At 48.6% G+C, this 23,855-nt stretch overlaps 1 protein-coding gene across 1 annotated transcript in view; it reads left to right on the top strand.

Moving 5' to 3' along the window:
• Positions 1–756: 756 nt before the first annotated feature.
• Positions 757–23,855, top strand: part of SLC4A8 (solute carrier family 4 member 8) — a 64,078-nt gene continuing 40,979 nt past the window's right edge. The window contains exons 1-9 of the mRNA XM_030884740.2: positions 757–847; positions 15,189–15,335; positions 15,800–15,935; positions 17,217–17,377; positions 19,001–19,189; positions 20,204–20,295; positions 21,211–21,368; positions 22,265–22,352; positions 23,278–23,424. Of these exons, the coding sequence (XP_030740600.2) occupies positions 15,218–15,335; positions 15,800–15,935; positions 17,217–17,377; positions 19,001–19,189; positions 20,204–20,295; positions 21,211–21,368; positions 22,265–22,352; positions 23,278–23,424 (1,089 nt within the window). The 5' untranslated portion in view covers positions 757–847; positions 15,189–15,217. The remainder of the gene's footprint in view (positions 848–15,188; positions 15,336–15,799; positions 15,936–17,216; positions 17,378–19,000; positions 19,190–20,203; positions 20,296–21,210; positions 21,369–22,264; positions 22,353–23,277; positions 23,425–23,855) is intronic.

Genomic DNA, 23,855 nt, shown 5'->3' with positions numbered 1-23,855 from the left:
CGGCGGTTCTAGTGCACCAGCCTCTCTGCAGGAGAAAAGACAAGGCTGCCTGCTCCCCTCAAGATGCAGTCTCAGCAACCCCGGGAGCAGGCCTCCTCTGTCCACTGGAGTCGCTGTGAGTTGGAATCCACTTGATAGTAGTTAGCGGGCTTGGTTTGGGTTTTGAAGCCCCCTAGTTTCAGGCTGCAGTTGAGATTTCAAGACTCAAGGGAGGGAAACAAGGGCTAGCGAGCTCTTAGGAAATTGGCTTAGAGGAAGATCATGAATCGAAGCTTGGGACAGAGGGGAAAATGATTCCACTAACAGGAAGGAGAAAGCTCAAGGACAGAATGGTAAATGGGCAAAAATGCTGCAGAGTGGCCAAGGAGACGGATTTGCACCAACTGCGCACCGAGACGGTGCTCTTGCAAACAGCTAACACGTTCTCCATCTGCATAGGTGGGGGCTGTGCTGTGGGAAAGGCGCAGGAGCTGCAGTCCCAAGCGCTGGGCTCAGTCCTAGCTCTGCCTTTTACCACGTCTCTGACCTTGACCAGTAATTGTTTAATGTTCTTTGAGTCTCAGGTTGCGCGTTTTTAAAACGAGAAAGAGAATGGCTGTCGTATTTGACACTGACAATGACTGAAGTTCAAATTAAAGAATACAGAAAACTTGGTGTTTCCCCCCCAAAGTGTCTTCTAAAGGACTGGACATCACTCAGGTGCTCAATTACATGCTAGAATGAATGTCTGCATTTCATGGTGACTATTCAATTGTGTCTAAACAGAGACCCGATGAAGAAGCCGTGGTGGATCAGGGTGGGACCAGCACAATCCTCAATATCCACTATGAGAAAGAAGAGTTGGAAGGTAGGCACCTGGGTGATTGGGAAGTTGGTGTAAGGCATCCCGGAGTGGGAGGCGCAGGGCTGGCTTTCTTGTGAGAAGATCTAGGTTTGAGCCCTAATTTTTTCTCACTAGGTATAAGACCAGGGAGGAGATCGCTTCAGTTCTCCTCGTCTCTCTCTCCATTATCTGTTAGTTAAAAATGGGGACTTTAGAATCTTACGTACCTGACTGGGATATGGTTAGCATCTACGAGCTCTGAGAGATTGTCTTGAGCACTAGGAAAGTCCAATATAAATATTAATAAGTGAGCCAATCCTTGAGAATGTCAGTTGGCTCCGATGGGTTTTTGGATTCTTCAAACTACCTAGAAATATACATACACACACATGTATAATTTTTTTCTCCTTCAAGTTATATTTACTCTTATATTCAGACTACCATCCCACATCTAGGAAAAAAGTGATGTAAGACTAGCTCTTGAAGACAATTTTTAAACTCAATTGGGCTATAAAATCCTATTTAACCCGTGAGTCACAAAATGTGTTTTGACCCCCATTCCCAAGATTTGCTTCTTCCCGATTTATGTGTCCGTACCCAAGTCTGCCTGTGGTTCATCTTAACAGGAAGTGAAACACAGGCTCACCCCTGTAGCATACTCTTCAAGAGGGCACCGAGTTCACATCACAGTCACACAAAAAGCCAGGTGAAGTGGGAGGGAAGAGGAAGAGGGAGGCACTTCCCTAAGCTGCTCTGTCTGGTTCATCCCATGAGGCTCTGCTTCCCTTCCTGGCTCCTGCCTGTAGCTCCCTCCATGCCCCTTGGGGAGTGTTCTGCTTTTACTTTTTCCCCTCGCGTCCTCTTTGGAGCTTTGGTGCGTTAGCAGTTGGCTCATTCCTGGGCCTGGATGCTGACACGGGGTAGTGCTCAGTTCTATCAGAGGAAGGCTCTTGTCTACCTACAGCTTTAAAGAGAACCACGCTGGGCTCAGAAGGCTTTGTGGAATCTCTGCAGCCTCGGCTGCAACGGTGACGGCTGTGACACAGCAGCACTCTCATGACCGCGACAGCGTGTGAAATGTCCCTCTGTGCTGCTTGTTCCCAGGACCTGCCTTCAGCAGAGTTGTACAGCCCCCAGAGAAACATGTCCTTTGGCTGGATGGGGAGAGCTAGAGCTGTGGAGGCTGACGCAGCCTCGGGTCTGCTACCAGGAGCTTCAAGTGCATAGCTTTGCGTGGCGGTCATGGACGTGTCTAAGAAAGGTCAAGGTTTCCAAGCTATTTTGGCCAGATCGAGGGAGAGCCAGGGTGGTTGAAGGACAAGTCTGTAATGGTGGGAAGCTAACAGGTGTTGAACTCTTCCCCACCGCCCCCATGCCCTTGTGTGTTAGGTATTGGATTACACACACACACACACACACACACACACACACACACACACACACACACAGTCTCTTAAATCTTCACAGCTACCCAAGGCCTGGGATCATTCTCACTATTTTACATGCGGCAAAACGGCTCGGTCCTCAGGCCTCTTGGTGAAGCTGGAGTGGAAACCCAGCTCTTCCCTCTGTGACATGCTGTTTGTGAGAACAGGCCTCAGTGTGAACCGCCCAACCTCAGCATCCTGCTCCGTCATGGAAACTTTTTTGTGTCACCCACTCTGCCTCCTTGCTCTCCCCACTTGTCCCCTCTCATTGCACTTCGGGGCGCTATTGCTCTGTTTTGTTGCCCTCCCCGGGAGTGCCCACAGAAATGATGCCCCAGCAAGCTCACTATCCAGCCCACCGCCGTGCAGTAGATGCTGACGCACATTGATCCTATAGGGCAAGGAGCCCTGCTGCCTGGGGTTCCCGAGGCTGACAGTCTTTATAGGGACAGGCTGCCTCATCTTGAGCGAGGAAGGAACTAGTTTTGAACACGTGTGTCCACCTGGGAGGAGAATGAGAACCCCGAACAAGCTCTCTTGGAGCCTGTTTTAGTCTGGGTACGTTGGAGAAACAAATCCACAGCAACTCATGTATAAGAGAGAGTTTTATGCAAAGAAAATGTGCATCATGAAAACAGCCCAACCCAATGCTGCCCAAGCCCACAAATCCAACATTAACCCATTTACCCAACACCAGTCCACAAAGTCCTCCACCTCACAAAATAGAGGCAATGATGCCGACTGCAGGAGGAAAGCTGAGTCAGTGAACGAATAAGCATCTCAGCACTAGCAGGGGTCTCCACACGACTGCTCCAGCACCCAGGGCTGCTTCGGGATAGGTCCATGTAGCTTCTTCTTGGGGATGTCTTGTAGGAAGTCAATCTTGCAAGCTGAAGCAGGGAACTGCTAAGGCAGCTGCACCCTGGTGTGCCCTTCCCAAAGCAGGGGCCCGGAGAACTAGAAAGGTGAGGCTCACCACCCATTTATCCCTGCGCCTTTCAATTAGCCCCGCATGTGATTATCAGCCAGGTTGGCACAGTTAACTAACTCAGGGCCCGAGGCCTGCACTTCATCCCCGGCTATCAGCTGAGTCATCGGCAGCAGGCGCAGTTAGTTCTTCAGGATGACATCATCGTCCTTATGTGCTCTCACGTTCCTGTTAAAAAAAGAAAAATGCCACCTGTCGGGATGTCATTCCTGGGGGAGAGATGATCCTTTAGATACGGGTCTTTCTGAAAGTGAGCGTCGTGCTCATGTTACTGTAAGTTTTCTAAAAGCGGACAAATGGAGCCCCCTCCTCATAGTTGATGTTCTGCAGCAGTCTAGGAGATGAGGGGGAGGGGCTTCGCATCTGCTCTCAGTGCCCTCCGATGTGCGTTTTCCCACCGGCTTGTTCCAGAGAGAAGGCCCAGCACTCCGTGCAGCTCTGCTCTGGCTGAGTGTGTCCTCTGGACTTTGTGGAATGAAGTCAGCCCCGTGGAGGTGGAAGAGAAGAACTAAGTTGTGCCTGACTCACGCACTGTGCGTGCGTGCCACGAGAAAGATGGTGTGGTGGAGAGTCGTCTCCACGTCTTCCTTCCCCTTTCTCTTTCTCTCCTCCACATGACGTCAACTGCTTACACGCGCGCCGTCTGCAGGATGACTTTCTGCACCGTGTTTAAAAATGTGTAAATAGGAATTTTCAGCATAAATTTGTTTCATCCGTGGAAAAGGTGTTACTGGGACCCTGTTCCCCAGCCAACGCTTTATAACAGGGCTCTTACCTCTTGCTGATTGAGAATATTCAGGAAAGGCAAAGATTGTCCACAGGAGCAAAAAAGTTTTCTTCTCGAATCCCTTCTCCCGGGAAGCTGTGCATGCTGAAACGCGTATCCAAGGCCATCGCTTGCCTCGGTGGCGGTGGCGGCTGAGTGCCTTCTTAGCTGATTGATCTGGCCAGCTGCTCATCTGTCTGAATGTCAATAGACAGAGGGTTCCCCACTGCTAAAACGTGGGGAGTATGTGGGCGTGTTTGTTGCCTGAACTAAGCATGCTTAACTTTTTGACCGGTGGTCACCTTTATCAATGAAACCAAATAGAAAATTGGATCAGAGTCACAGCCAATCCTGCTAACCTATCTCACAGTTACAATAAAGCAGGGCACTGCCTTAAGAAACAAAGCAAAACACAAAATCCACGGGCAGAGCTGAGAGCAAGCAGGAGCAGCGCGTTCCAAAGAGTCACCCTGGACGAGTGAGAGTCCACAACGGCAGGCTTCTCCCGGGCACAGGGACACCGCACAGTTGCCCAGTGACAGGAATGGCCTTGTCCACTGTCTTTGGCAGACCATTACTCCTGATTAACGACTAGATTTATGAATCCTGCAGTCAGTTTAATGCTTCCTAATATGTTTTCGACAAAGGGAAGAGCCATTTGCTCATATTTCTAAGTTAAAAAAAGCCTTGCATCTGTTTCACACATGAGCTTCCCCCCCTGTGATTATTGACTTTGAGTCAACCTATCACCCTGGGGGAGCAAAGCACCCTTTTGTCTGAGCTAATGAGCTCTGTGGGAGGGCTCAGTAAATGCTGTGTACATACAGCACTATAATGTGGTAGGTCCAACCTTCAATTGAACAGTGGAGCACATCTGTGATTTCTGTTCACAAAGTTCACTCCCAGTTCACGTGTGTCTACATGTTGCTGTGTGCTGTTGAGTGATTCCAAATCATAGCAATCCCGTGGGACAGAGTTGAACTGCTTACTTGTGCTTATTTACTGATCTGCAATGAATAATTACACTTGGATTTCAACACCTCTACAGTCAATGGGCACCACCTGTAGGCTCAGCAGCCCATGTAACTCCTTGTACTTCAGGCCACCTAGCCACCAGCCCTACTCACTCTCCTCTCCCCTCTCTGTCATCTCTAGCCCCCATGGGTGAAGGTGCCATGGAGCATATCCCTGGAGAGGATTTTCCTGATGGTCACTGCCTTTTCCTACCTCCCTGGACTCAACACCTAATGACAAACCAAAAGTGTTCCCCCTCTTAGGTCCTTAGGAGCCCTGGTGATGTCGTGGTTATGAGTTGGGCTGTGATCTGCAAGGTCTGCAGTTCGAAACCACCACCTGTTCCTTAGGAGAAAGATGGGCTTTCTGCTCCCATGACCCATTAGTTTGGGCCACTCACTGAGAAGTTATGCCCTGTCCTATAGAGTGCCTGTGGGTAGGCATCTACTAAGGTTCTTCCTTCAAAGGCAAATGTCCAGTCTTGGCAGTAGGTTTGGGTGGGTCTGAATGTCTTTTCAAATGCAAAGTCATTGACTCTGAAGATTCGGGTGGTGCTCAGGTTTCTCCCTACGCCTCTGTACTCTATCCGCCACACCTAAATCTAAACTCACTGACATTGAGTTGATGTGGACTCACAGCGACCCCACAGGACAGGGTAGAACTGCCCCTGTGAGTTTCTAAGTCTGCTAACTTTTTACAGGAGCAGCTGGTAGTTTTGAACTGCTGACCTTGTGGTTAGCAACCCAATAAGTAAGACATTACACCACCAACAGCCTGTGTTTCAGGAAAATTAGAGTTCCCCTTTTAGGATATCCAATGACATATTGACTGAAGATGGATTTACATATTTTATCTGTAATACTTAATATTCATTTTCATCATACATGTAGGTCTGTTTCTACACCACTGGACTGGAAAAACTTTTTCAATATTCCTAGTACATTCAGACAAACACAGAACTGTTAGGTTTCTGGAGTGGATAATACCTTGGTTCTTTGCTTCACATGCTGAAAGAATTCATGCTGAAAGAAGAACCTTGTGTAAGCCAACTGAGTTTTTAGGAAGGAACAGTTTCAGGTTTTACAGTCTCAAAAGGGTACATGCTATTTCTGGAACGAGTGTTAAGCCACATGGAAAACATGCTGGGGTTCACAAGTGAGCAGGAAAAACCTCGTGGGGGAAAAAAACACCCACACGTGTGGAACTGGGGGGGTGGGGCAGAATCCCAGAAGCCCAAGAACCCTAGAGACTAAGAACGTGTGGGTCAGGGGGCTATGGGCCCCAAGTAGCAGTCACAAGTGCCCCCCCCCCACCATGGGGCCGGGAGGGGGGTAGGGTGGCAGGGAGACCCTCATCCTCTACCTGCCCCTGACCAGGAGCAGCTTAAAAGAGAGATTGGCATTCCCCATAGCCGGCTTTTAACACCTCTGGCTAGGGAGGCGTGGTGGGAGGTATTGGTTGACCTCATTGGTTGAGTTAAGCCCACCTGGGTAATGTCATTTGCTGGTACCTAAGGTGAGCGTGTCCAAGGTATTGGTTTTACCTGGGCCTAGGAGTTTGTGTCTGCGCGTGCTCAGTTTTGGATCTTCTCGTAGGTGTCTGATGGGGTGCCTGATTTCTTTCCAACCTCTCCTATGGGGGGCCTTTTTTAAAAAAACATTCCAATTTCATCTTTTCTTCACTCCTTGACTATCTTCCTATTGATGTGGCCAGGGCCCCAGACTCCTGGAAGCACAGGATTTTGTAAGAGAAAGGACAAAGAGCATTGGAAGTGAGCCTTTGGTTCTTGATGCTTATACTGATTGTCATTACCTGTAACGGATGAAAAGAAAATAGAGAGGTCATGCTGCCTCTGAGGGGGAGCCACGTCCACAGTGACGCGGGACGAGCCAGGCTGGAAGGAGCCAGACCGTCTGGTTCTCCTTCATCAGAGAGAAGGCAGCCCCTCTCACGATCACGGGTTCGGTAAGCGCAGTTGCATGGTTAACATATGTAAAGGTTATAGGAAGAGAGATAGAAGAGAGGGTGAAATAAAGAAATAAAGAAGTCAGACACATTTCGTGGTAGCATGCTCACCTCCTGGGCGGCCATGATCTCAGCAGCCAGCACACAGCAAGGGCAGAGAGGGAAGGCGAGAGTCTCTTTATTTCTGGCCAAGGTCCATATATACTTAGGGGTGTGATTACAGGTAACTACACACATCACAGGAGGGGGCTGTACAATAGGCATAAGTGTGACAGGAAGGGGATGAGCTAGGGGTGTACACATAATAGGAAGGGGAGGGACTAGGGGTATACATGTGACAAGTTGGGTGGGCCCTACACTCAATATGGCAGCCAAACCTTGCTTTCCCTTGAGTACCCTGGGCTCTCCTTCAGGGGAACAATCCACTATCCTTATCAGAAGGAAGCGGGCCCTACTTAGGGTGGGACAGACTGTACAGTCTGATCGCTCTAGATGGCTGACAACCCTTAGGGAGAAAAACCTCTGAGCTACTTTCGTGGACCTCCTAGTGTATAGTCGTTTGCCATGTGTAGCAAGCAGCATCTTAGGTTTGGCATGTATTTGGGGGAGGCAACTTGGGAGAAATCCCACAGAAGCCCAAGACCCAACTTACTGTATATACTTGTGCATAAGCGGAGTTTTTCAGCACATTTTTAATGCAGTTTTTGTGGTAAAATTAGGTGCCTCGTCTGATATTCAGGTTGGCTTATACTCGAGTATATACGGTATGTACAAATGCGCTTGATACAATGGATGTATGGATTGTTATAACAGCTGTAAGAGCCCCCAATAAAATGATTTATTAAATGAAAGAAAGCCGCCCCAGGCCATTGCCATGTGAATAGGAAGATTTTCACCAATTCTGACACAGCTAACCCCCTGCCTGGGTTGTAATTTATTATTACAATAGCTACACATAACCCACAGACCATGTTCCTAGTTGTAGAGTTTAGTAAGGACGAAACAAGTTACAATTCAGGATCAGGAAGGACTCAGGATACAGTTCTTCCCTTAGGACAACCTCTTCTTAGTCACACTCAGAAGCAGGCCTCTTGCTCTCAGCCTTTTAGTCCCTAGGCATTTCAACCCTTTGCCCTGGCTGCTGCCCTGCTCCGGCAAGTATTACAAAGGACTTTCTCACTGCCATCAAGTTGATTCTGACTCAACTTGTGGTAAAATTAGGTGCCTCGGCTGATATTCAAGTCAGCTTATATTCGAGTATATACGGTATGTACAAACAGGGTAGAGGAGCCCTGGTGGATTAGTGGTTATAAGTTGGGCTTTGATCCACAAGGTTACCAGTTCTAAACTACCAGCCACTCTAGGGGAGAAAGACAGGGCTGCTTTCTATTCCTGTAAAGAATTGGTTTCAGAAGCTTCCAAGAGCATTTCTTTCCTGACCTATAATAGAGTCCCTATGAGCCATTGACTAGCTGGCAATGAGTTTTGAGAAAACTGGGTAGAACTGCCCCGTGGAATAGAAAGATTCCTCTTTTTCTTAGATCTGTCCACAAGTACCCAAAGCTACCCTAATCCACCAAAAAGTCAAAGGCACTCGGCACTCTCTTGCTCGGTGAGCTGGCAAGATTGGCTCTGTCAGCAAGTGCCCTGAGCCCCTCTAGCAACAAGCTTCCCGCCTGGATGCGCTCAGGGCTCTCGTTTTGTGGGTCGGCAGGTCCCCTGTCGCTGCCTTGCTCTGTGAGCCGGGAAGCCACCGTGCCGCACTGCGCTGGTCTCCTGGTTCTCCCAGCGCTGCTCGTCTGCTCTTGCTTCTCGTTCCCGGCTCTTGGTGGTTGTGAGAGTCCCCACGTCCCAGCTCTGGGATGGCTCCGTTTATGCCTAGTGTAAGGTGACCAGACTTTAACATTGGTAAAGCGGGACATCATTTATAAAACTCATATCCTGGTGAAATAGCCACATGGCAGCCAAAAACCGTATAGTATACCCTAGCTTGTCGTGCATCCTTTCCAAAAATGGGACTTTTTTAAAACACCGCAGGACGCGGGGAAAATTGTTAAAAATTGGGACTGTCCCGCCAAAAGCGGGACTTCTGGTCACCTTAGCCTAGTGGGATGATAAAACTGGCCAATCCCCTCATTAGGGTTCTATATACCTTATTTACATGATCCCATCCCCACAGTGGTGCCATACACCTTATTTGCATTATTTGCAAGCTGTCCAATCCCCTTGTCAGGCTACAAACATCTTATTTGCATAGTCCTACCCAGTTATTTGGTGGAAGTTATAAGACCGTAAAAATGAAACTCACTGCCATCGAGTCAGTGCTGACTCCTAGTGACCCCCTGTGGGTTTCTGAGACTGTTGAAACAGTTTGTGGAAGGAGAGAGCCCAGTCTTTCTCCGGAGGAGCTGCTGTTAGTTTGGAACTGCTGACCATGCAGATCGCTTCCCAACACAGAACCCACTACACGACCAGGGCTCCTAAGATCATAGCTGGAAATGCCATGTTAAAGGGCTCCATTACACCACGCTTATTCATTCTATCTCCTGTCACAGAAACTTCAGCATCTCACCTTACTTTCTTCATAGTAGTTATCAATACTTAAAATAATTGTTTCATGCTGTCTAATTCCCCCTAATTAGAATATGTATCCTGGGGATAGGAACTTCATGCTGTTCATCACTCTGTCCCTAGCCTTTGGGACAGGACCTGGAACAATTAAGTGGGTCCAGTCTGCCAGTAATGTTACCTCGGTTGATCTCAGTAATGTACTGCAGAGACCTCATTAACATATTAGGGTGAACACCATCCTTTAACAAATGGTGGTTTATTAAGATGGTATTCAAATTCCTCATTTTCATGCTTCATGTACTTGATAGTTTACAATGATAATGTCAGCAGTCTACAATCCCACATCCAAAGATATGACCTCTTTGGGTTCAGGATTTCTGATTACGTGAAGTTGAAGATTACGACATTATTTCAGAGACCTACCTGACAAAAATGCTTTGCAGTGTGGCCAAGTCTCCGTAGGGCCATCCTAAGACAGATTGAGAGTAAGAGCTATAGTTCTAACTGATACTAGACATTATGTGTTTTGTTCTTTTGCATCTTAATTCTCGAACACATGTCTGACCATGTCTCCTATAGTCTACTTCTTTTCCCCCCGATCATTTTGGAATTTGGAGACCAGGAGGAGGGGGGGTAAAACCATTTGGAAAGGAGGTGCATTATTAAGGAATCCCCCAGAGAAGTTGATGACACTCAGGAAAGCCCCCTGCTAGAGTTGACAGCTCTCTTCTGAAAGTCTTTTTCTCTGGGGAGACCTCTTGGATTAAGCTTTCTATTTTCAGGTCAGTTAGGACCTTCTCCACCCCCATACTCTGGTGAGAATTTAGTCTGTCCTAAAGACATTCACTTTGCGCACCTATTCCTCTCTCAGATGAAAGGCTTTCGTAGGTCAGGTTGTGTATTTCTGAAGGGATCCTAAGGAGTTACATTCCTGGGGAGGTGTTTAGGAGATAGCCTCTTAGTTGAACATATCTGGGGCAACACTGTGCTTGGCTGTGAGGGATTTCTCAAGGAAGAAGGGCTGACCCAGGACCTTGGAGAACGCACGTGGAAAAGGCAGGTAGCTGATTAACTCCAATGCATGGCATAGGAGCAGTGCGAGTCAGGGACTCTGGGATTTAGGAGGCAGCAGAACATCTGATTAGAGAGGACAGGAAGACCACCAAGAAGGACGGCACATTTACAGTGAATCGTGAGCGAGAAGCTAAGTCAGTGTCCGGACGCATGGGCGCATTTGTATAACAGTTGCTTGGCCCAGGTAGCGGGAGGAGGTGATGGTAGCTGTGGCAGCCCAGGCCACTGGAGGAGTAGAAGGCATCACAACCAAGCAATCGTGTTGCTGGACTAGAGACTCAGGCAATGCCTTTTGAGATCTATCCCCCCCTCCTGAATATTCATCATGTGTGAGCATATGGGATTTCTACTTTTATCTCTCTTGAGCTGAGCACTCAGTTCTTTAAGAGACCTTTCCTTTTGCTTTGCCACTGGTGGTATAATTTTTCCCAAATGAAGCGAAAACTAGGAAAGAGCCGGTGCGGGAGCATGGCACCTCGAGCATGGCACCTCGGGAGGTCAGAGGGTCCTGATGGTGTCGTGGGTGAGCTCTGATCAGAGCAGTGTTTCAGGCCCATCGACTGATGTGGTTGAATTAGTGTGGGAGGCACCAAGGAGGGTCCTGGATTGTCTTAAATGGGAGGAGAAAAGGATTGGACATTCCTAATGTATAGGATGTGCCAATGGGGAAGGTCAGAGGGGTACAGGTATAAATCCAAGGTGAGTTTGCGGTTTCAAACCTTGAGAGTCGAAGGAGTGGTGGCGCTGTCTGTGAGCAGGAGCAGGGAAGCAATGAGCATGGCCTGTGTTAGGCTGGGTTCTTCAGAGAAGCAGAAGCAGTGACAGATATATCCAGAAAAGGGTCACACCGTTGAGGAAACTGTCAAGTTCCTACACACAGAAGCAATCTGGGTCCAAGTCTGTGGCTCAGATGTTCGCCTGGAGGCTTCTTCCGGCTCTGGTTGCTTCAAGAGCTGATGAGTCTGGTGGTGAATCCAGGTCAGCCTGTCAGGCTGATCGAAAAGACAGAGGACTCTGCCAGTCAGGGAGCAGCTCAGATGGCAGGCCACTTACGGCAGGTTCCCAGGATGGGCGGGCAGTATGGCAGGGCATTGACTCAAGTCCGAAGATCCAGAGGTTGCGGAGCCAGATACAGGATCCAGACCCAGCAAAAAGCAAGCAAGCTTTTCCACAGCATCTCCGTATATAGGACATAGGTCACACACCCCAGGAAACCTCCTTTCAATTGCTTCAGGCCACCTTGCCTGAGTAAGGGGCTGCACACCACCCTAAGCGTCTTGCAACTGCTCGGTGCTGACAGCAGGTCCCTTCTTGGAGTGAATGACTTGTGTTAGGGCACATCCTGCTGGCGTACTGCTAAACCATTTAGAATCTTGGCCCCGCCAAATGAACATGAGGCCCAGCTACCACAGATCCCGATGAGATGGTGGATCGTGAGCTTGTTTGTTGTTGAATTGCAGTAGGTAAAGATTTGGCGGTCGTGTATAGCAGTGACCTTGAAATCAGGAAAGTAGATGTCACTGGAAGAGAGAGCCGAGGAGGGGGCGTGGGGCCCTCACGTTGGTGGGCTGTAGGAGAGATGGAGGAGGGCAAGCAAACCAGAAGAGGGGGCTGTGTCAGAAGGGTGAAGACTGAGAACTTCAAGAAGGGACGTTGTAAAGAATGTGGATATGGTTTGGTATGTGCAGGGGCAAAGCCTCTCATTCCCACCACACGGTCTTTCCCCGCGTGGGCCTGGTAAGAAGGTGGGGGAGGATGCTGATAGGACTCACCTGTGAGTATTTGTGAATCAGAGTCCCGGGAGTGGCATCCTGCTGTGTATACAGTGAGCCTTCTATGGAGCAGGAGGAGGGATTTCATTACCAGCAAGAGCCAGGAGTGAGTGGAACCCGTCCTCTGGACCCCAGGTCCCTGTGTAGTGAACCTCCTGGATCCAGAAGGCACCTATGACGTCAGAGGAGTAACAGAACCAGGAGCCAGAGCACGGAACAGAGCGGTGGACTTCCCAACCCACCGAGCAAGGAAAGCGGGGTGCTTTTGGGCAGGTGGGTGACTTTTGAAGTGGGGTGTCTCCGGGTACTTAATGAGGGGAGCTGGGTTTGCTGACCCACAGAGCTTGAGCTGAATGCCTTCGGGTTCAGGATTCCTGTGGAGTGGTATGCCCCTTTGGGCATTTATTAGCAGGCCTGAAAGAACTTTGTAACCGGTCCCGATAAACAGCTATCCTGAGCATTTCTCACTGGCATTACAACTTAACTTCCTCAACAAACCCTGTACTCGTGAATGTTGTCTGTGAGTTCTGTGTAGCCATTGCAGTGGTAAAGGGGAAAAGCAATACTGCAAGTGAAAATAACAGGCTGCATGAAGGAGCCCTGGTGGCAATGGGTTGTGTATTGGGCATCTCTGGGCTGCTAGTCACAAGGTGAGCAGTTTGAACTCACCAGCTACTCCACAGGAGAAAGGAGAGGCTTCCTGCCCCTAGAAAGAGTTACAACCTCAGATACCCACAGGGGCATCTATTTGGGTTGCTGGGAGTCAGAGTTCACGCAGCGGCAGGGTGGGTTGGTTGGTGGGCACACAAGGGGCTCTCTGGAAAGTCTTTAAGTGGAACTGAGAGAGGTGTCAGAGGCTGAGGGTTGGGTAATTAATGGTCTTTTTTATCTTTAGTGAGAGCAGTTTAAGTAGGGAACGTGGTCGGAAGCCACAATCTGAGCAAGTAAGTGGTTGAGAAAAGGGAGCCAGGTTGGAAGACTGTTCTTGAAAGTGGTTTCACGGAGGAGAGAAGAAAAAGAGGGGGCAGGAGCCTGGGCACACAGCAATGTCTAGGGAAGACTTCTTCTGAAGGGAAAGGAGATTTGAACAGGCATGTTGTCAGGAGAAACCTGTGGAAAGGGTGTGTGGCGAGGGAAACAGAGGATAAACAGATGCAGTAGGGCTGGGATGAGTGGGAAGCAGGAGGGTCCAGAGTCTCGTCATTAGCACGGCAGAGAGGAGAAGCGGCGGGAGGAGAGGGAGCCAGTCAGCTTGAGGTGGAGAGAGTTCCCATGAGATGGCCGGAGACAGTCTTCTCAACACAGTATGAAGCTTGGAGCATACAGGCTGTGGATGTGAGGACAGTAGTTACAGGCTGGATCGGCTGCTGGGGTGGAAGATGTGGGCTTCAGGCTAAGCCCTACAGGGCTGAGCAGAAAACCAGTGGGGTGAGGTGAAGTGATGGGGGAGTGGTGTTGAGGAGAGTTACTGATGTTAGGCTGCAGGATCGACAAGTTGTGAAGTTAGATGGAGGTGACAGCCCTAGAAGTCATGAGCAACAATCATCACACACACACACACACACAATGCAGGGACAGAAGAGGAACTAAGGGGATGCTGCTAGGGGATCACTTACTCTCTGAAGTTCCCCTCTCTTTGTAGAGCATTTTTGGTCTCTCCTTGACTTCCAGCCTCTTGCTCCTGATGATTTTATTCTAGATTGTATTCCACAGAGCAGAAATAAATGATGGAAGCTGATCATAGATTGTCTTGGATGACATTTATTTCAGGCCTTGTGCTAAGCATTTTACACATTCTTTTATTTACTGCTCATGCAACCCTGTGAGTTTAAAACATTGGCTTTTAGTATTCCCTTTTCATGCTGAGCCATACCAGCCTAGCAAATGGTGCAGCCGAGTTTTAGACCCGGGCAAGCTGACTCTGGCCCCTTGATCTTTCCCCTCTTCTGAATTCCATTTCTGCTGAGCCTTAGGGCAGTTGGCATGGAGCAGTGGTTCTCAACCTTCCTCTTGCCGCGACCCTTTCATACTGTTCCTCCTGTGTGGTGACCCCCCAACCATAACATTATTTCCGTTGCTACTTTATCACTGTCATTTTGCTACTGTTATGATTTGCCTTGTAAATATTTGACATGCAGGATATATTTTCATTGTTACAAATTGAACATCATTAAAGCATAGTGATGAATCACAAAAACAGTATGTACTTATATATTGTGAAATATTTATTTCTAATGATAAATCAATGAAATGTTCTCTTGAAGCATGGTGTAGCATGGGTAACAGTCTTCATGCTGTGTACTCATATGTGGGCGTATCTGCATGTGGGTGGACCCACCTGGAGATGGATAGAGGTTCAGTGTCTCGGTTCCTAAGACCATGGGAAAGGTGTTTTCCGATGGTCTTAGGCGACCCCTGTGAAAGGGTCGTTTGACCCCCAAAGGGGTCGCGACCCACAGGTTGAGAACCACTGTCATAGAGATTGGTTGTTTTTTTAAAAATCGCTCATCATTAACCAACATCTGCCTGGCTCTGTACGGTGTGCCGGTCACTTTTGCACACATTGTTTCCTTGGTCTTCTCAACACCCCATGAGGTCGCAGCTACCTGAGTGTGACCGAGACCGCCCTGCACGCGGAGATTTCTGATTCTCCTGTCCTGGGAGTCTTCAAAGTTGGTCCTTACAGCGGTGTGATCAGGCCCAAGAAGTGTGATCTTTGTTTTCCTCCTGAAGGCGCTGGCTTCCTTTCCCTAACGCAGTGCCCCCTCCTATGTCTGCTTCTTTCCAGGTCACAGAACTCTGTATGTGGGGGTTCGGATGCCCCTGGGCCGGCAGAGCCATCGACACCACCGAACCCATGGCCAGAAGCACCGGCGACGAGGGCGAGCCAAAGGCGCCAGCCAAGGGGAGGAAGGGCAGGAGGCGCTGGCGCACGGTAATCGTGCGGGGGAGAGGGTGGGCGCCATGCTGGAGGCGGGGTGCTAATGCGGGTGCTCTGGATCCTGTGCTCGAGGAGGGTGTGCAGACCTTGCTTCCAGGAAAGGGTACCGCTAAGCGTCAAACTTCGCCGTTCAGGCCCTCCAAAACTCCCTCTCAGTCGGTGACACCATTTGCTGGAGAATTAGTCATTTCTCTTGATCAAATTAGTCAGGTTTTTGGCTTCTGCTGGGTTTTCAGAAAGTGGTCTCTGTTCATGAGTGTTCGTTCCCTCCATGAAACGTCTTCCACAGAACACGTTCTTTCTGGGAATTCAGAGAAGTCTCTGGTCTGCATTCAGGCAGGTCTCCAGTGCGTGTTTGAAGGGGTCAGGCCACCCAGATGTGCTAAGTCGGGCAGAATTCTCTTTCTGTCGTGAGCTCGGGGCTCGGAGCAGACCCTTCTCTGTGGCTGGTTTTCTAGACACACCGTCTCAGCGTGTCCAGTTCATTCTTGGCACCGAGGAAGACGAGGAGCATGTGCCCCACGAGCTGTTCACGGAGCTGGATGAGATCTGCATGAGAGAGGGGGAAGATGCCGAGTGGAAAGAGACAGCCAGGTGAGGCCCCCAGATAACCAGGATAAGATTTGCTTGTGGAGGCTAATGTGTAACTTCCAGCGAGGCACTGGGCTGCCGGCCTGCCTTTCTTTCTTGGTGGGAGAAGAGATGGCTGAGGTGGGGGCTGATGCTCTCGAGGCTCCTCTGGGGCATTGTGGTGTTGGCTTCTTTGTGAGGTCTCTAGGCATACCTATGCCAACTGACCTTGAACCTGGGATTGGTGACATCAACATGAGACATGCAAAGGGTCCTCCCTCGTTTTGGGAGGACCACAGACTAGTTGGTGGCCAATCGTGGTCCTGTTCGTCTGGTTTAGAAGATGACCGACAGTCTTGCGCAGATCAGACCTTGCCCTACGGACACAGCATAGCTCCTAACTTCGTCTGCAGGCGAACTGTAGGGTCATTTGGCTTTTTAAGGCATGTGAAATCTTAGAATTTTTGAGAATTTCATTTTATCTGGGACAACTCAACCTCAGAGACGCTTGGGATTATAGTCAGCCTGGTGCTAGGATTCTGGGGTGATCACGCTGATTTTCAGATCATACTCCCTAAGAGCCCACAGATGAATCAAGGCCTTTAGACGTCTAGGCCGTTTCTGATAGCTGACCGGAGCGACTGAGGGATGTTGCAAAGCCCGCATTCCTGAGCCTTCGAGAAAGAGGCAAAGTAGGTAAACATGGATCCAGCTCTCATCGGAAAGGTGTGTATCCCAGATACACATCTTTCTGTGGACAGAGAGCATCGGATGCTTTCAATGGGTAGAGAAGATTAAACAGGCAAATTTGCCTGATCGTCATTGCGTCTTGTGAGTTTCTCAAGGCCCCACAGAACAGTACGGGTGCTCTTTCTTTCTTTCAAAGGGTTGGCTTTTTAAAAAGCAAAAATATGTTTATCTGTGATTTGCCAGTGTGTCCAAAAGGTGTAGGTTAGACCTATTTTTAATTGCACACATAGTACATGATTAGAAAACAGAGCGGAGCAGAAAGAAAAGGCAAATGATCGATAACCCCACTGTCTCCCTAACAAATATAGCATTTGACTGTATTGCACATGTATATTAAACAGTTTTTAAACAAAACTGAAGTCAAATTATACTGTCTTGTACTATTTTGTAGCTTGCTTTAAAAAATAAAACAAAACAAAAACGTATCAATGTGCCCTGAACGTGCAGATGCAATCTTACAGTGTTGGATAGGATTATTCAGGTATCCTCTCTCTTTGTGGCCTGAAAGCCCTTCACGTTGTCTCTGTGGCCTCCGGTTGTGGTTCATGCTTTCAGGTGGCTGAAGTTTGAAGAAGACGTGGAGGATGGGGGAGAACGGTGGAGCAAGCCTTATGTGGCCACCCTTTCATTGCACAGTCTCTTTGAGCTCAGAAGCTGCCTTATTAATGGGACAGTCCTTCTGGATATGCGTGCAAACAGCATAGAAGAAATTTCAGGTAAGGTCAGGTGAGGGCAAAAAAGGAACTTGTCTGAAAACTGAGAGGTGGTTCAGGAATAGAGTAAAGCGGCGCCGTATCTGTAGGTGAGTCACGTACCTTCCTCCCGTCAGCGTTCTCAGCTGTGCGATGAATTGAGGTTCGGTTCATCAGGGCCAAGTGCTGCTGAGAGGCCAGGTTAGGTGAGCACTAGAAATACCCTGGCATTTAGCACCTGGGAGGTGACTGACGATTTTATCAAGAGCAGTTTCATTAGGGCAGCCACACTGCAAGGGCCTTCGGAAGTTCTTGTTGGGTGACTTTTCATGACAGGAGAGAGAGAGAGAGAGCGAGCGCAGTAGGTAGAGAGAGATGGACATTTCTTTTTTTCCTCCTTCTTCCTGCCTCCCAAGGAAAGGTCCTGAAGTATAAATCAGTATGAAAGTTAAAGGGACCGAAATGTGGCTCTTCACGGAGTTTGCAGTCCTGGAGAGTCACGGGAAAGCTGGAGGGGAGCTAATTCGGATGGAAGTTAAACCGCTCACATCCCGTATCTAACGTCTTTCTAATGGTAGTGATGAGGAAAGGGAGGCTGTCTCAAGCATTTTCTGTGAAGACCTTTTTGTATCCATGATCTCATTTAACTTTCTAGCGCAGCCCCCTGAGGTAGGTGATACAGGTAGCTCCATCTGGCAGGTGAGGAAAGCGAGGCACAGAGAAGTTCTGGAACTTGCTAGAAAGACCACACAGCTAGAAAGTGGTAGTACCAGGGTCGGATGTGGGTTGGCTGCAGAACCCATGCGGCCTCTCAGCACCAGGTGTGGGATGTTCGTGCCCTCACACCGCTCGCTAGATGGGTTAAAGGTTGATGCCTGGAGATAATTGTGGCAGTGAGTGGTCAGCTACCTTAACTATTATTGGTTCCACCTTAAAACGGTTATTTTGAGTCCTCTGGTGACCGTCCCCCCGATTGACCCCAGGTACATGAGAACATTGGAAGAAAGGAATACAGGAGACGTTTTTAGATGGCGAAACTGGGTGGTGTGAAATAAGGCAGGCTTTTGAGTTCAACGGCTCTGGGCTTTGAACTCCAGCTCTGCAGCTAGCTAGCTTTGTGATCTTGGGCAATTGTATCACTGTTTGGCTCTCAATTTTCCTATTTGTAAAAACTGTTAAGATAATAGGTACGCATGAATTTTATGGGCATTAGCTAACATGTAAACAGTATAGTTCCTGGTACACTTTACATGCTCAATACTTTTTATTCCTAATAATGATGAAGTATAACTTTTCACAGATGCTGTCGTCACATAAGGAGCCCTGGTAGCATAGTAATTATGCATTGTGCTGTGATTCGAAAGGTCAGCAGTTTGAAACCACCAGTTACTCTTTAGGAGAAAGATGAGGCTTTTTACTCCTGTAAAGGGTTACAGTCTCAGAAACCCACAGGGGCCATTCTACCCTGTCCTGTAGGGTCACTATGAGTCAGAAGGGACTCAGTGGCAGTGAGTTCTCATATAACTTTTAGATACTGAAACTAAGATTGTGACTGTGGTAGGAATGCTCCCCCCCACCCCCCCCACACCCCCTTTCCCCCCCGCTGGTTCTGGCCTGCTTGGGCTCATGTCAGCTCCTGCTTTCCAGACCTGATCCTGGACCAGCAGGAACTGTCCAGTGACCTGAGTGACAGCATGAGGATTAAAGTCCGGGCAGCCCTTCTCAAAAAGCATCATCATCAGAACGAAAAGAAGAGAAACAACCTCATTCCCATCGTTCGCTCCTTTGCCGAGGTTGGCAAGAAGCAGTCGGACCCACATTCAATGGATAAAAACGGTAGGGGTTTTAGGAGGGACTGTTCTGCATCTTTATAGAGAAGACATTGGTGAATGAGGTAGACACACTCTATCTGTCTGATACCCCTCCAGCTGATTTGGATACTTAGTACTTCTGGCGATTGCTTGGGGTGGGGGTGGGGGCTGGGATGGTCCTCCTCTCTCTCGTGAGGCATCAGTGGACTCAAGATGAAGGACTTATGCCCTAGGTAGCCACAGAACTAACATGGCTTTTGAGAGATTTCCAAATTGGGGACAATTTGGGGACCAAAAGATCAGCTGGAGCTTCTTAGGACCAAAAGATGGTGCTACTTCAGAAGGCGTTGGGGTGTCAGGTGCTGTCGCACAGTTCCGCCTGGAGCAACAGGGACACAGAAGTAGACAGACTGGAGTGCACGTGTCCTGAGTCGGACTTCAAGGCTGCAAAGTGTATGACCTTGGACAACATTGCAACCTTCCTTAACTCTTACTATCTCTTGTGTGAAGTGGGCATGACAGCGAGAGGACTAGCACTGTTATCACGTGAGGCTCCAAGGAGGGAGTCCACGTCTTCATCATGATCAGTGATGGTCAGAGCACGCAGTGAATTCCAGCGGCTGATTCATTATCTTGTCTGTGGCCAGGCAGGGCCTAATCTGTATTGGCCTCCTAGATTCCACGTGTACTGCCTCACAAAATGCAGGAGCTATGCTTGGGAATGTATACTTTTGAAGAGTTTTCCATAGGGCTGCCTTCTATGCCTCTGGTTAAGGACTGCTGCCGTCAGAGAGACAGAAAAGAGGGTCAGGAAGAAGGTACAGAGGTCATAAGACCTCTGTCTTCCCCTGAGCTCTAGCAAGTAGGCCACGTGGTAGGGAGGCGTGTCCCTGGGCAGCCACATAGTGGCTTCATCGTCATCTCCGCTTCTTCCTCCTGCGGGTTTCAAGAAATAGTCACAGCCACGGATGGTGAACGAGTGAGCCAGCTGGGAAAAGGCAGGGACTCAGATAATCCAGTTTCGTTTTTCTCCAAATAGGTCAGATGTTATCGCCTCAGTCTGTTCCAACAACAAACCTTGAAGTAAAAAACGGAGTCAATTGTGAACACAGTCCTGTGGATTTCAGTAAGGTGAGCAGCTCCTGGGATTGGTTTATCACCTCGGGTCCAATTGCTAGAAACTGACTAAGCGTTGGTCCTCCAAGGCTGTTCCTCCAAGACCATATCCCTTCTACCAAAAAGGAGGCCCCAGCTGCTCTCGTCTTCTCCCTTCTCCCTCAGCCAGATTCAACCCGACGAAACTGAAAATAGCCTTGACCCAGAACTCTGACTGTTTCCGTTATTTGTTGACATTTGCTCTTGAACTGCTGCTTCCAACCTCCAAGGGTTTTGTCAAGAGGGTTTCTGTTGGTATCTCCTAAACCTCCTTCCTGGTGGGAACTCATGTATGGGGCCCTGTGACTTTGGTACCCAATACCTTCTGCTGAAGAAGTGTCCCTTTACAGGAACTGGTCTCAGCTCTGGTCTTCTCTGCACTTGTCCCTGCTCTGATTTCTCCTCGACACTCCTCCTTCTAAAATACAAGTAGTGTTGTGTCACTTCTCATAAGGCTTCCCGCTCTCTTTAGAAAAACAAAAACAAACTGAAATGTCTGATAAAGCATTCAACTATTTGAAACGGGAAAGAATCTGGCCCAGAACTTCTTCAAAAGCATTGCTCTCTGAAGAAACATGGTGGTATGGAATTCAAATAAGTAGACCTGGATTTAAAACTCAATTTTCTCTCTGAACCACTGTGTGGCCAAGGGCAAGTCAGCTTCACTTCTCAGGGTCTCAGTTGCTGCTGCTAAGTCCTGCCTTACCCCCGTGACAAGGTTATGGTGACGCTCAAATGAACGTGAGAAGACATTAGCTATCCTACAGAAGCCCCTGCTGAGTCTGACGTACAGCCATAGCTCGCGGACACAACTCTTGAGCAGCTGCTCATAGGGAAGGGGATTGGTTTGAGGTGATGGCTCCCTGTCAGACAGTTATTTTGGCCTTTTAGGTAGACCTTCATTTCATGAAGAAAATCCCCACTGGGGCGGAGGCCTCAAATGTCCTGGTTGGAGAGGTGGATACCCTGGATCGCCCCATCATTGCTTTTGTGAGGCTGTCTCCCGCTGTCCTCCTCTCAGGCCTGACGGAAGTGCCAATCCCAACAAGGTAAAGACAAGACAACCACGCTCAGTACAGTCTAACTCAAGTCCAGGTTTGGGTAAGTTCTGGTGGGAGAAATCAGTTTACCTCCCCAAAATTCGGATTAATTCATTTCAAGGATGCTGTGTATAAACACGGAAAACAAGGGGCTATTTGATTTACCCCCTGCAGAAGAACCCTAAGATCTGAAAGGCTTTGGGCCACATAGGACCTGCAGCCCTAGGAGAGGAAAACTGAGGTTATTAATTAGCAGGGCATAACAAGAGCCAACTCTGCTTTGAGGGCACGCCCACGTCCATTCTCCCATCTTTATAGAGCGGGCCACACCCCAGGGCAACATCTGGCAGGGTTTGTGTGGTTTGGAGATATGCCCCCCATTTGTTCAAAAGGCGATTCCTGGTCCCTGGTAATGCAGGTGATTCAGAGCTCCCTATTCACAAAGTATTAGCAAGTCCAGAACACAGTTTAGCCTCCTCTATGGGGCTTAATACTTTCAATTTCTTTAACCCTTTCTTCCCCCCATCATTTTCTTATGAGGACAATGAATTGGATTCAGATAATCTTGAATTTGCACTACAATAAAAATGTCGTGTTGTTTTTGTTTAATTAAAAAAAAAAACCCAACCACACTGTCCTTTCTATAGTAAGGACATGTGTCTCCGGAAACCCTCAGAAACGTAGCCACATTATTGAATGATTCATTCCAGTAACATCTCATGCCCTTAGTGGTGCCTGTAGGTCAAGGCAACTCGCATTGTTCCATCGTCGGCATGCGCCCATTGATTGAAGGTCCAGTGATGATCACTGTTAGATGAGCGAGAGATGTTTTGCTGTTTAGAGAGGAAGTAAGATGCCACTTCTTTATGCTTGCTTACCGAATGTTCTCCTGTGTGTGTTTCCAGGTTTTTGTTTGTTTTGTTGGGTCCAGTAGGGAAAGGCCAGCAGTACCATGAGATTGGCCGATCTATGGCCACCATCATGACAGATGAGGTACGCCTCTCTTCTGCTTTTCACCGTCTCCTAAGTGTTTATCGTTTGCTCTGTGTCAGCACTGTGCAGTAAGGACAAGGTCAGTGACTGTTAGGAAGCATTTCAGGGCATTCTCTGAGAGCCTGGTGGACAGAGAGGACCCAGCCCTCTGGGGAATGTTTCTTCCTGTGTTACCTCTCCCCTTTTGAATAATCATGGAAGTAGAGAAGCTTCTTTTCTGGAGCAATTTTTATCGCCAATGAGGATATTTAGAATACATGAAAGCTGATTTGCTTTTCGAGTGAGGCTGGTTAATTAAATACATCCACGCTATTTACACGAGGAACCCTCATTTCTCCTGCAAGTCAATGAAAGCGCTGTGTAAGGACCACGTGAGTGGATGACCGGTACTGTGATGTCACTGTCCCGACATATCCTAGCCAAGGCATCCAGACACTCTGGCAGCCTATGATGCTGACCCCGGCCCGGCTCCTGGGAGCGCAAAGCAGAGCTCTTGATGCATATGTCTCAGGAAGCTCAGGGAGATGAGGGCTGGAGTTTTTGTTTGTTTTTAAGGCGGCGTTCTTTTTGGGAGACTTCTTACAGAGAGGTCATTAATAGTTCCACTCAGCGTTTCCGTTAGGATGAAGACAGTTTTACATGCCTGTTGCCTTTGCTTCAGCTCTTGGAAGAGATAATAGAATCGGACAACTTTAGAGTCAGACGTATCGTTCGTTCTTTTTGACTTATCCATGTTCTTTTTTTCCTTCTTTTGAAAATCCTTTCATCCATTCTCCTTATGCTTGTCTAAGTGCTCAGCTTCCTGCATCTCGATCCCTGTTGCGCGGAGAGAAGCGAAGATTGTCTCCATCCTTCATCATGTCCGCTGATGATTGTGTTAAGTCGAGTTCTTTCAGTGTCCCTGAGAGTGTTTCCTTTGCTTTAGATTTTTCACGATGTGGCCTATAAGGCAAAAGAGAGAGATGACCTCCTGGCAGGGATTGATGAGTTCCTGGACCAGGTGACGGTGCTCCCTCCAGGAGAGTGGGACCCCACCATTAGAATTGAACCACCCAAAAATGTCCCTTCCCAGGTAATGTATGCTCAGCAACCAGTCCATCACTTGCTGAGTGCCCACCAAGGACACAGCATCGACCATGTGGGTGTGTGCAAAATAAATGAAGACGCGGACCTCTAATAGGGCCGTAGGATGTCAGAACAGTTGTAAAAATGGCATAGACGTTACCCTAGATGGACTCAGGTGTGATGGGGTGATCTCGGATTATCTGGGGGTGAATTTTAAGTCACACTGAGGGATTCACGTGGGATGGCCGAGTACGGAGGGGAGGCTGTTTTGGAGGAGGACCTCACATGTAAAGCCGCCAAGTGACACGGCCAAGTGGTGTGAGGGCAGAGTTCCGCCATGCTTTTTTTGACCTATAAGTGGGGGCGGAAACGCCTCTGCACGAGGCACTAGTCCTCGTATTGTACGTATGCTACTTTAGTCTCAATATCCTAAGTAGG

This window comes from Echinops telfairi, unplaced genomic scaffold (assembly GCF_000313985.2).
Source record: "Echinops telfairi isolate 266 unplaced genomic scaffold, ASM31398v2 ScPeMD7_12;HRSCAF=54, whole genome shotgun sequence".
In the NCBI taxonomy this organism is placed as follows: domain Eukaryota; kingdom Metazoa; phylum Chordata; class Mammalia; order Afrosoricida; family Tenrecidae; genus Echinops; species Echinops telfairi.
Note: the sequence above shows the minus strand (reverse complement) of the source record. Positions and strands in the feature narration are given on the sequence as shown.